Consider the following 12997-nt stretch of genomic DNA (forward strand, 5'->3'; position numbering starts at 1 on the left):
TCACTGCAACCTCTGCCTAGCAAGCTCAAGCAATTCTTGTGCCTCAGCCTCCAGAATAGCTGGGATTACAGGTGCGTGCCACCACGCCCAGCTGATTTTTGTATTTTTAGTGGAAATCGGCTTTCACTGTGTTGGCCAGGCTGGTCTCCATCTCCTGACTTAAAGTTATTTGCCCGCCTTGGCCGCCCAACGTCCTGAGATTGCAGGCTGGAGCCACCAAGTGCGGCCGGCCCCTATTATTTCTTTTTAAATGTTTTACACACATATGTGGAACATTTTATTCCCACAAGTGGGGTTAGGTCTGTACATTTAACTCATATCTTAGCTTTTTTCCAACTCCACAAAGCTGCATCTATCTTATTCTTTTTATTGGCTGTAAGGTATTCCACTGTGAGAATGCACCATACTTATTAAAAGTCTCTCTCTTGGTTTTTTGCTCTTCCAAGCAAGGCTGAAGTATTTTCTATTTTATTTCTTTACTCCATTGTATGTGGATGTTGGAAATACAAATTCCTAGGAAAGCCTGTGGGCCAAAGGACTGTGTAACTTTTGTTTTGATTGACAGTGACAAAATGCTATATGGAAAGGTTATTCCAGTTCATATTCTAACAGATGGGCAAGGACCTATTTCTCCTCTAGTCAGATGGCTGGATTTTTGTTTTTTCCTTCAGACTTACAGTTCTCAATTTTACCGTGCTTGACCTCTGCTTCAAATAAACACAGAGTCATCTGAAGTTAGGTTTGCTTCTAAGAGTTGAAAGAGGAGAGGTGCCCTCTGCAAAACCAACCTGTTGCCCAGAGGAAACAAATCAATTACATTGCTCAATCGAATAAATATCAAGAACGGAAGCCATGCTACTCTTAGTAAATGTGGTTAAACTTTTACTTGTTCATTCCTAGTTGTTGTCCATATGGAAATTAAACAGTATTTATTCCTCAGAGTTATGTTTTTGAAGGTTAAAGTCTGTCCGTGTAGCATCATGTATGAAAAGCACCAGAACCATTGTCAGGAAGAAGAGACGTCCCTCTGCACTGTGAGGTTTGCACTTAACAAAGTATCCAGGGACTTTCTCTGCATGAGCTGCAGACATGGAGTTGCCCTACCCTGTGATTAACTGGCTGTGTGATATTTCATTCTATGCATACACTATGCATTTCTTAGACAGCCTTCTATTCATTAAACTGTATTTAAATATATATAGCACTTACTGATTTTTAAATTACTTAGAGAGGTGACTTGGAAACTATGTAAAAATACAAAGAAGAAAATACGGTACCTGCAATTTCACCACCCAGAAATGACCACTGTTTGTGTCTGTGTTTTTGGTTTTATTTATGTTTTTATTTAAAATTAATTTTGCAAAAAAGGTATACTTTTACAATATAAGCTTGCAACTTCTTTTGAAAAATATTTGTAGTCCGGGTGTGGTGCCTCACACTTGTAATCCCAGCGCTTTGAAGGCCGAGGCAGGCAGATCACTTGAAGTCAAGATTTTGAGATCAGCCTGGCCAACATGGTAAAGCCCCATCTCTACTAAAAATACAAAAAAAATTAGCTGAGCGTGATGGCGGGCACCTGTAATCCCAGCTACTTGGGAGGCTGAGGCAGGAGAATCACTTGAACCCGGGAGGCGAAGGTTGCAGTGAGCTGAGATCATGCCCATGCACTCCAGTCTGGGCAACAGAGTGAGACTCTGTATCGAAAAAAAAAAAAATATATATATATATATATGTATTTTATAAATACAGATATATAAAAATGTATTGATATATATCAAATATATAAATATGTAAATATATTTATAAAAATAAATGTATTTCTATATCTAATAAATATATATTTCTTATATATAATATATAAAAAACATATTTTTTGTGGAGTATTTAGTATGTGCTAAGCACTTTGATAAATGCTTTGAATGCAGAGATATTGCTGTATCTGACTCTTGCTCTGTAGTTTGTGTGTATATTTTAAAAATTGTAATCATATACTTCTAATTTAGTAACCTATTTTACAATGTGTTAGAAATAGATTGTATATGTTTCCTCTGTCATTGAATGTTCTTTTGCAGCATAGTTATGAATGGTCACGTCCTATTTCCATTTTTCCCCTCAGTTATAAATAATATCATGATGAACAAGTTTCTGCATAAACCTTTGGAGCCCATTTCCTTTAGGATTTTCCAGAAATAATCTTGCAGGATCAAAGGGCATATGCATTTTTAAAGCTTTTGTTACGTATTGCCAAGTAATAACTAGTCACATTTATATAACTGTGTATATTAAATATTGCTAAGTAAAACCTTAACATCTTGGACAAGTGGAAGTTTGCTTTTCTGTTTAAAATCAGTATTTGCTGAGCAAATAATTAAATAAAATAGCTAAGTAGAATATGCAAATAATGGGAAATAGCACATTAACAACATTAATACACATTACAGATATATTGCAGGTGTAATGCACATTTTTTTTTAAGACAGAGTCTGGCTCTTGTCACCCAGGCTGGAATACAATGGCAAGATCTTGGCTCACTGAACCTCTGCCTCCTGGGTTCAAGCAATTCTCCTGTCTCAGCCTCCCAAGTAGCTGGGACTACAGTTGCGTGCCACCACGCCCTGCTAATTTTTGTATTTTTAGTAGAGACAGGATTTCATCATGTTGGCCAGGCTAGTCTCGAACTCCTGACCTCAGGTGATTCACCTGCGCTGGCCTCCCAAAATGCTGAGATTACAGGTGTGAGCCACCTCACCCAGCCTGGAAATGTTTGTGTGTGTGTGTGTGTGTGTTTTTTTTTTTTTTTTTTTTTTAAAAAGATGCAGTCTCGCTTTGTCACCCAGGCTGGAGTGCAGTGGCGTGATCTTGGCTCACTGCAATCTCCGTCCCCCCAGGTTCATGCCATTCTCCTGCCTCAGCCTGCCGAGTAGCTGGGACTGCAGGCACCGACCACCATGCCCGGATAATTTTTTGCATTTTTAGTAGAGACGGGGTTTCACCATGTTAGCCAGGATAGTCTCGATCTCTTGTCCTCGTGATCCGCTTGCCTCGGCCTCCCAAAGTGCTGGGATTACAGGTGTGAGCCACTGCGCCCAGCCGGAAATGTTTTAAAGAACAATATCAACTTTAATTCCTTAAGCTCTGGACCAATTATTATATGAATGTCAAAGTAACACATTATATTTGTTTCTCCCTCTTGGGCATGTCTGTAAAATATTTTTGACATGCATACCAATCCATCATTTCAAGTGTGTGAGAATAGAACTTTTTAGGTGTCCTTAACTTAGATGGAATAGAACCTGTTCCCAGGTAGTATGCTTTCTGGACTCTTTCCTATGTACGCTAAATGGCACACAAGGAAAAACTTACAGGTTGATTTGATGCTGGCCAAGAGTGTGTTAGTGAAGCTCCTCCTGTTTCTTTTTATTTATTTGTTTATTTTTATTTTTTATTTATTGTTTTGAGGCAGAGTTTCACTCTTTCGCCAGGCTATAGTGCAGTGGTGGGATCTCGGCTCACTGCAACCTCCGACTCCCGTGGTTCAAGCAATTCTCCTGCCTCAGCCTCTTGAGTAGCTGGGATTACAGGCATGCTCCACCATGCCCAGCTAATTTTTGTATTTTTAGTAGAGATGGGGTTTCACCATGTTGGTCAGGCTGGTCTTGAACTCCTGACCTCCCAAAGTGCTGGGATTACAGGCGTGAGCCACCACACCTAGCCTTGTTTCTTTTTAAGAATATGCTTTAGGCTTGAGCCTAATAAGGAAGCAGATAGGGTCAGGTGGATGATTGAGAAGCCAAGTTTAGGGCCAGGCACAGTGGCTCATGCTTGTAATCCCAGCACTTTAGGAGGCTGAGGTGTGGGGGATCACGAGGACAGGAGTTTGAGACCAGCCTGGCCAACACAGTGAAACCCCTTCTCTACCAAAAATACAAAAATTAGCTGGGCATGGTGGTGGGCATCTGTAATCCCAGCTAGTTGGGAGGCTGAGGCAGGAGAATAGCTTGAACCTGGGAGGCGGAGGTTGCAGTGAGCCGAGATCACGCCACTGCACTCTAGCCTGGGTGAGAGAGTTAGACTCCGTCTCAAAAAAGAAAAAAGAAGAAGCCAATTTTAGGAAGCTATGATTTTCTGTTTTTCTCAGCAGACTACTGGGAGAGACAAACCTCTAGCACAAGTACGGATTTATGAATGAGACCCGTTACGTGGGTGGCTCTGAGTCAACCTACTTGGAAAATAGCTTGTGTACCACTCTTCATTCTCAGTGCATTTCAGCAAATACTGTTTGAGGACCTAACTTTGAGTAACCATCATATTAGAGCACGGGATGCAGACATAAATAAGAGAATCTTCCAGTCTACAAATAAAACCCAAGACTTTATGATACATGGCATGACATAGAAGGAAAAGGATTTGCTTCTGAGAGACCTGGAGACAATTTCAGAAACGAGGGGATGACTGAATAGGGTTTTGAAGGGAGAATAAGAGTTTGCAAATATATTCTTGAAAAATGAAAAATAGAACTACCATAGGATCCAGCAATCCCACTTCTGGGTATATGTGCAAAGCAAATGAAATCACTGTGTGGAAGAGATATCTGCAGCCCCATGTTCACTGCAGCACTATTCGAAATAGCCAGGACAGGGAATCAACCTGTGTCCATTGATGGTAAATGGATACAGAAAATGTGTATATATATGTAACGGAAAACAAAGGATATTCTGTTGTTTGTAACAACATGGATGAGCCTGAGGACATAATGCAAAATAAAATACAATAAGCCAGGCACAGAAATACAAATACCACATGGTTCTCACTTGTATGTGAAATCTAAAAAGTCAAATTCATAGAAGCAGAGAGTAGTAGAATGGTTACCAGGTGCTCAGGATTATGAGGGGATTAGGGAAACATTGGTTAAAAGTACAAAATTTCAGTTAGGGGCTGGGCGCAGTGGCTCACGCCTGTAATTCCAGCACTTTGGGAGGCTGAGGCGGGCGGATCACAAGATCAGGAGATGGAGACCATCCTGACTAACACAGTAAAACCCTGCCTCTACAAAAAATTCAAAAAAATTAGCTGGGCGTGGTGGCGGGCGCCTGTAGTCCCAGCTACTCGGGAGGCTGAGGCAGGAGAATGGCATGAACCCAGGAGGCAGAGCTTGCAGTGAGCCCAGATCGCACCACTGCACTCCAGCCTGGGCGACAGGGCGAGACTCCGTCTAAAAAAAAAAAAAAAATTCTATTAGGAGGAATACATTCAAGATTTATTGCACAGCATGGTGACCGTAGTAAATAGCAATGTATTGTATACTTGAAAATTGCTAAGAGATGGGCCAGGCGTGGTGGCTCATACCTGTAATCCCAGCACTTTGGAAGGCTGAGGTGGGTGGATCATTTGAGGTCATGAGTTCGAGACCTGCCTGGCCAACATAGTGAAACCCTGTCTCTATTAAAAATACAAAAATTAGCTGGGCATGGTGGCGCTGCCTGTAATCCCAGCTACTTGGGAGGCTGAGGCAAGAGCATCACTTGAACCAGGGAAGTGGAGGCTGCAGTGAGCCGAGATAGCACCACAGCACTCTAGCCTGAGTGACCAAGTGAGACTCTGTCTCAAAAAGTAGAAAAAAAAATTCCTAAGAGAGTAGTAGGTTTTAAGTGTTCTCATCACAAAATAAATGATAAATACATGAGGTCATACATATGTCAATTAGCTTGATTTTTTTTTTTTTTTTTTTTTTTTTAAGAAATGGGGTCTTGCTGTGTTTCCCAGGCTGGTCTCAAACTCCTGGGATGGAGCAATCCTCCTGCCTTGGCCTCCCAAAGTGCTGAGATTACAGGTGTGAGCCACGACGCTTGACCTAATTAGCTTGATTTAGTCATTCCACAATGTATACATATTTTAAAACATCGTGTTGTACACCATATATGTACAATAATAAAGAGAGAGTTTGCAAAAATATTTTATCTACATCATGTTATAGTACAGGACTTACAGAATTTTTCAATTGCAATCATGGGTGAATTTATAAGAGTCTTATTTTTTTGAGACAGAGTCTCGCTCTGTCACCCAGGCTGGAGTACAGTGGCATAGTCTTGGCTCACTGCAGCCTCTGCCTTCCAGGTTCAAGCGATTCTCCTGCCTCAGCTTCCCAAGTAGCTGGGATTACAGGCGTGCGCTACCACATCCAGCTAATTTTTGTATTTTCAGTAGAGACGGGGTTTCACCATGTTGGCCAGGCTGGTCTTGAACTCCTGACCTCAAGTGATCCACCCACCTCGGCCTCCCGAAGTGCTGGGATTACAGGCATGAGCCACTGTGCCCACCCTTATAATAGTCTTTTGCCATTAAGGCTAACATGCTACTTATTTAAAACTTTATTTTCTTAACAATGGAATGAGCATCAAAAAAAAACCCAGAAAACTAAGTGAAGTAGCCCATATTCCATTCTTCTAAGTGCTAATTTCTGGATTTATGTGTTTAAAACTTCTTTAGTGTAAAACATGGTGAAACTAGCTCTCACTTACGGGGTCTGCCTTGTACCAGAATGTCATATATCGTCTCACCAGTCTGCTAATTAATATCTCCGTTTCACAGATGATGTGGCTGGGGGTCAGAGAAACTGAGTAGCTTGGCCAAAGTCATGCCTGTTCTAGGTGGAGAAGCAGGATTCTAACCTGGGGCTATCTGGAGAGAAAGTCTTGTGATTTCTCAAAATAGGCCAAATTAGCTTTGACATATATGAATTATTGCTGCTGGGCTGATAGAGTAAGAAAGAGCTGTCATCTTACGTACTAAATATGTTCACACCTTTTAAGCAACCTCGTTGATAGTGTGTATCTTTTAGGTGTCTATTTTTCTGTCTTTGGGAATTTCATGGAAAACCACTTTCCCACTGTTTTCCTTAGCCTCCTTCAGTAGCAGTTTTTATTGGGGGAATGTCCCAGATATAGTTTGACTGTGTCGCCATCCAAATCTCATCTTAAATTATATCTCCCACATTCCCATGTGTTGTAGGAGGGACCTGGTGGGAAGTAGTTGAATCATGGGGGTGGGCCTTTCCCATGCTGTTCTCATGATAGTGAATAAGTCTCTCGTGATCTGATGGTCTTATAAAGGGCAGTCTCCCTGCACACGCTGTCTTCTCTTGTCTGCCGCCATGTGAGATGTGCCTTTCACCTTTTGCCATGATTGGGAGACCTCCCAGCCATGTGGAACTGTGAGTCCATTAAACCTCTTTCTTTTGTAAATTGCCCAGACATATCCAATTGCCATGCCAGTTGGGTATGTCTTTATCAGCAGCTTAAAGATGGACTAATACGGTCCCTTTGTGGCAATAGGGTGTATCAGTTTCCCACTGCTGTTGTAATAATTTACCACAAACCCACTGGCTTCAGACAACACCAGTTCATCACCTGACCTCCAGTTCTGGAGAAGAATTGCTCCCAGAGATGTCCACATCCTACTTCCCAGGACCCCTGAGGCTGTGACAGGGGAGCCTGTTCTGGAGGTTGGAAAGCTGAAGTGGGTCTCCCAGGCTGAAATTCAGGTGTCAGCAGCTGTGCTCCTTCCTGGAGGCTCTTGGGGAGAATCTGTTTTCTTGTCTTTTCCAGCCTCGAGGGGCGTCCACATGTCTTGGCTCATGGCCCTTCCTCCATCTCCAGAGCCACTGGACTGGTGAGGTCTTCCTCACACTAAACTTGACTCTCTGGCCTCCCTCTTCCACTTGTAACGACCCCTGTGGTTAGGCTGAACCCGCCTGGATAGTCTACCATAATGTCCCTCCCCTGTCCCAGCCTCATGGGTCCTGGGAATTAGGATGTGGACATCTCTGGGAGCAATTATTCTCCCTACCGCAGATTCATGTCCTTCCCACATGAGAAAAATATTCACTCTGTCCCAACATCTCCCAAAGCCTAAACCCATCACCCATGGTGAACCATCTCTACTGGGTGGGCGTTTCTATGTCTCTCTGTAGTTTTGGAAAAGTTCTTAAGGTCTGCAGTAAGAAATTCAAACAATATAAAATGTTACAGAGTGAAAAGTAAGTCTCACTCCTAACCCAGATTTTTTTTTTTTTTTTTTTTTGAGGCAGAGTCTCGCTCTATCACCCAGGCTGCAGTGCAGTGGCGTGATCTCAGCTCACTCCAACCTCTACCTCTTGGGTTCAAGTGATTCTCATGCCTCAGCCTTTGGAGTAGGTGGGATTACAGGTGTGCACCACCACACCTGGCTAATTTTTGTATTTTTACAAAAAGAGAGACAGAGTTTTGCCATGTTGCCCAGGCTGGTCTCAAACTCCTGGCCTCAGGTGATCCGCCCACCTTGACGTTCCAAAGTGCTGGGATTACAGGCGTGAGCCACCGCGCCTGGTCCATCCCAGATCTGTAGCCTTCCAGGTCTCTTTTCCAGAGGTGACAACAGTTATTATTTTGTGTACTGTCACATCAGATGTTCTGTGCATATAGAAATGTGTATTTATGGCTTTTGTTTTTGTGCAAGCATCTTTTATCCACCAATATGTGTTTTTCTTTTTGCCAGTCTTTCTGTGTGAGTACATACACACACACACATGCACACACACACAGAGCTCCAAAAAAAAGAGTTGGTCTTCACCAATGCACAAGTAAGTTGCTTCTCAAATTGTGCTACTTTTAGCAGCCTTGCTGGAGCTGTACGTGTTATTGTTGGGCTTGATATCTGGAGGCTGAATTCATAGCAGTGGAATTCTAGGGTGAGAGAGACCTAGATAGAGAGAAAGAAGATGGGATCTGCTAATTTACATGACAAAAACAATTCAAAGGCCAATGAAAGGAAAGATCAGTATCTTCTCCTTTAAATATCTTGATAGAAATAGCTTGTTTGAGAAATCTAACCAGGTGAACTCCAGTTAGATCTGGTCTATGGGGTGATTTGTAGGCCATAGTCTCTTTGAAATTTTTAGTTGACCTTTGGGAGTCTTTTTGGGGAGTCGCTTATGATGTGCTCATCAAAAGGCCTAATGCCCTGTCCTGCCCATCTGCGCTTATGAAATGTTCATTGAGGAAGCCAGGAGTGGACTCACCCACTGCCTCCCATCCGCACAGGACCTGTCACTCAGAATATACATACTCCCGTTGCAAATTCTTTCCCACTTTATGCGCTCAGCACCTTGTGTTATTTTGGCCCTCATCCTAGTTGTGCCTGTCGTAATTTATCATCCCTGCTGCACTGAGCAGTTCTTGAGGATGTCGTCAAGGTTGTCTGTGCCTCTCTCTCCCCTGTTTTTGTCCCAAGGTAGCACGGTGCCTGTTGGTGTTGATGAACAATAGGACTCAGTTTGGAGAGCCCTTTTTTTTTGGTCATGAATTTTGATGATGCCAGATTAGCCCATTTCCTAGGAATGATAAGCTTGGCTTTGATAGATGATGGCTAACAATATTTTTTATTTGCTAAAGTTTAAAATGAATGAATTGAAAGATAGGCCTGACAACAGTGGTCGGGGCCTCCCATGTTCCTCTTGATGTTGTGTTTATTGTAGTGATAGCCATTCTGCTATCCAGGAGAGGCGGATGCAGCTGAACGTACAGCAGCACACAGCTCCTGTGATCTGGGAACTTCAGTGTTTAAGATCCTTGCTTGGGAATGGTTGGTGAAGGCTGTTTCTAGGGCTGAATTCTGCTTTGTGACTGTCATCGTTTTGCAGGCCACCGAATCCCTTTTGGAATCATCTTTGGAGGAACTGATGTCAATGAAGACGCCAACCAGGAAGAAAAGAACACAGTCATGGGCAGAGTTCTTGAGGAAGCCAGGTAATACTTGCGAGAATTTCACCCATGCCAAGCATTTAAACTATGTGGATGGAATTAATTGAAACCAAAGACCAAGGGCACCAATTGTCGGGAAGGTTTACATCTTATCACTTAAAACAAATTTCATGTAACCTTTTCTTTAATTTGGTACATTTTTGTTTTGCCACAAATCGTCATTGCTAACAGGTTATTGCACTTAAGTCTTCAACTACAGTTAATATTAGATAAGCCTCTTTAGAATGGTCTGCATGGAGCCAGCCATAGTGAGGCACACCTGTGGTCCCAGTGCTTGGGAGGCGGAGGCAGGAGGATCGCTTGATAGTGAGGCACGCCTGTGGTCCCAGCTGCCTGGGAGGTTGAGGTGGGAGGATTGCTGGAGCCCAGGAGCCCAAGGCTGCAGTGTGCTATGGCTGTACTCCATCCTGGGTGGTAGACCAAAGCCCTCTTCTCAAAAAAGAGGTGTTCTGAATGTAGAAAACACAGACCACAGACGAACTCCAGCCTTAGCAGCACACAAATGAGGGTCTAGTTTGCATCAGGTTTGCCCAAGTAGACTGTCTTTGGCATGGGTCTTATCTATGTAGCTTTCTGAGCTATAAATGCTATTTGCAAGAAGGGATTTCTAAACTGTGGCTCAGGCCTTTTCCTTGGGTATGTCCCGCTAGCTGTCCTGGGAACCTGAGAGGTAGCTGCTGTGAGAACAGCTCTATGTGCTCTCAGTGGTGCTTCTCACAGGGGTCACTGTGATAATCCTTGGGGCTGCCCTGCATGTCTCTGATCCCAGATACTAACCATGGGCAGCAGCCTCCAGGTACCACAACTACCTAGTATGTCTGCCTATAATTCTAATGCCCCCAGGGTGGGGGAAGTTATCCCCAGTTGAGAATTCCTTCCAGCGCTGTACTTCCCAACTTCATCCATGTCGATGTGGTAAAAGGAGGTTCATCGGAGGCCGTTGTTCTGGACTGGCCCCTGCGCTGTGCCCCAGCAGACCAGCCCATGACAGAAAGGAGTCACTTGTGCTGAGTGCTGTGTAATCAACTAAACTTTGAAATGGGTCAGTCTTCTTTCTCTCTTCTTTATTCTCTCTTCTCTTTTCCTGACAGTCTCCTTCTGTTGCCCAGGCTGGAGTGCAGTGGCGTGATCTTGGCTCACTGCAACCTCAACCTCCAGGGTTCATGCGATTCTCGTGCCTCAGGCTCCCCAGTAACTGGTATTACAGGCGGCCGTCTCCACACTCAGCTAATTTTTGTATTTTTAGTACAGATGGGGTTTCACCATTTGGCCAGGCTGGTCTCAAACTCCTGGCCTCAAGCGATCCACCTGCCTTGGCCTCCCAAAGTGCTGGGATTACAGGCATGAGCCACCGTGCCCAGCCTGAAATCGGCCAGTTTTCTAAAAAGCAAGAAATTCCAGCCAACTTCAGTCAGCAGAATAGGGATGTCTTCTCTGCTTTAACCCTGTGGGGCAAGTAACTCTGAAATGTCCCATCTGCTTTTTGTTTTCTGTGTCTGCTTTCTTCAGCCCTTGTCTGTCTGCAAAACACACCTCCTCTGCTCAGCTCATCAGAATACTCATTCTGTTTTGTAGAATGAGGTGCTGCCCAATTCTAGAACTGCTAATAAAAGCCCATTCTAATCTCTGAACTAAATTTGTTGTCATTGTGTCTTGACAAGGCATACTTAGAAAATTATCATATTTGTATAGCAATTTCAGGTGGATTGAAAGGCTTGATTAAAAAAGTCACTCCCATTTCTTTGTCTAATAAATGCAATAAGAAGAATTAAAATAATGATAAAAGCAGGCCGGGCACGGTGGCTCAGGCCTGTAATCCCAGCACTTTGGGAGGCCCGAGGCAGGTGGATCACCTGAGGTCAGGAGTTCGAGACCAGCCTGGCCAACATGGTAAAACCCCCATCTCTATTAAAACTACAAAAATTAGCCAGGCATGGTGGTGGGTGCCTGTAATTCTGGCTACTTGGGAGGCTGAGGCAGGAGAATCACTTTAACCCAGCAGGTGGCCAGGTGTGGTGACTCATGCCTGTAATCCTAGCACTTTGGGAGACTGAGGCAGGTGGATCACCTGAGGTCAGGAGTTCGAGACCAGCCTGGCCAATGTGGTGAAACCCCGTCTCTACTAAAAATACAAAAATTAGCTGGGCGTGGTGGCCTGCACCTGTAATTCCAGCTACTCGGGAGGCGGAGGCAGGAGAATTGCTTGAACTCAGTAGGCAGAGGTTGCACTGAGCCGAGATCGTGCCATTGCCCTCCAGCCTGGGAGACAGAGCGTGACTCCGTCTCAAAAACAAACAACGACAACAACCAAAGAAGCCGGGAGGTGGTGGTCGCAGTGAGCCAAGATCTTGCCATTGCACTCTAGCCTGGGTTACAGAGCGAGACTGTCTCAAAAAAAAAAAAAATAATAATAATTAATTAATTTTAAAAATAAAAAAATCAAATAAAATAATGATAAAAGCAATATGAATCTTCCATGATCATATGAAAATTGTGAAAAAAAAAAGCAGAAATTAAATCAAAAGAACTAACTGTACATGCATACCCCAAACAAAGAACTTTTCTGATGAGTCATGAGGTGCTCAGTGGGCTTCCTCGGGATTTCCCCAGACAGTCGAGGGGGTTCTGTGCAGTCTGTCCTCCCACATGTTCACTGGCTGCTGATGTTAGAAGAAAGCCTCACCTATGTCTAGAACAATAACCCTGAATTCACAGTTTACAGATGGCCCAACGAGTACTGCCTAACTATCCCTTCAACCTTTTCAAATTTTTGAATCATTGTAAAAAACAAAACAGTAAAACTGATCATTGATTTTCACCCAATCAATCACCAGCCATCAGTTTTCTGTGGCTCACCTCATGGCTGGGAAGCTCTGGCCAGGGAATTTGGGACACTTCAAGTCTTCATGTAGCTGGATCGCCCTATTCCATACCGGGGACAGTACTCAGAGTTCTGTCTGGAGCCTCAGATTCCTTGTTTGGTAATGTAGGTGTCAGTCTCGCTTCTGAAATCCAGGCTTAGTGAGAGGTATCACTGCATTTAGGACCCTAGCCCTTCCCGAGGACCCCTGACCATATGTTGTGGCAATGCAAGTATGGACCCAAAAAACCCGAGACAGGTCTCAGTTACTGTTTAGAAAGTTGATTTTGCTAAGGTTGAAGACACGCACCCAGCCTCAGGAGTCCTGATGACATGTGCT

The 12997-nt window shown here is 43.6% G+C and overlaps 1 protein-coding gene across 8 annotated transcripts in view; it reads left to right on the forward strand.

The window, feature by feature from the left end:
• GLT1D1 (glycosyltransferase 1 domain containing 1) overlaps positions 1-12997 on the forward strand; it is a 128682-nt gene that overhangs the window by 20819 nt on the left and 94866 nt on the right. For all 8 annotated transcript variants that reach the window (XR_004176251.1, XM_031650929.1, XM_009182048.2 and 5 more), the window contains one exon: positions 9677-9782. Coding sequence is in view for 7 of the 8 variants with exons in the window: in XM_031650929.1 (XP_031506789.1) it covers positions 9677-9782 (106 nt within the window). In the remaining variant the exon portion in view is untranslated. The remainder of the gene's footprint in view (positions 1-9676; positions 9783-12997) is intronic.

Source organism: Papio anubis, chromosome 9, assembly GCF_008728515.1.
Source record: "Papio anubis isolate 15944 chromosome 9, Panubis1.0, whole genome shotgun sequence".
Classification (NCBI taxonomy): Eukaryota; Metazoa; Chordata; class Mammalia; order Primates; family Cercopithecidae; genus Papio; species Papio anubis.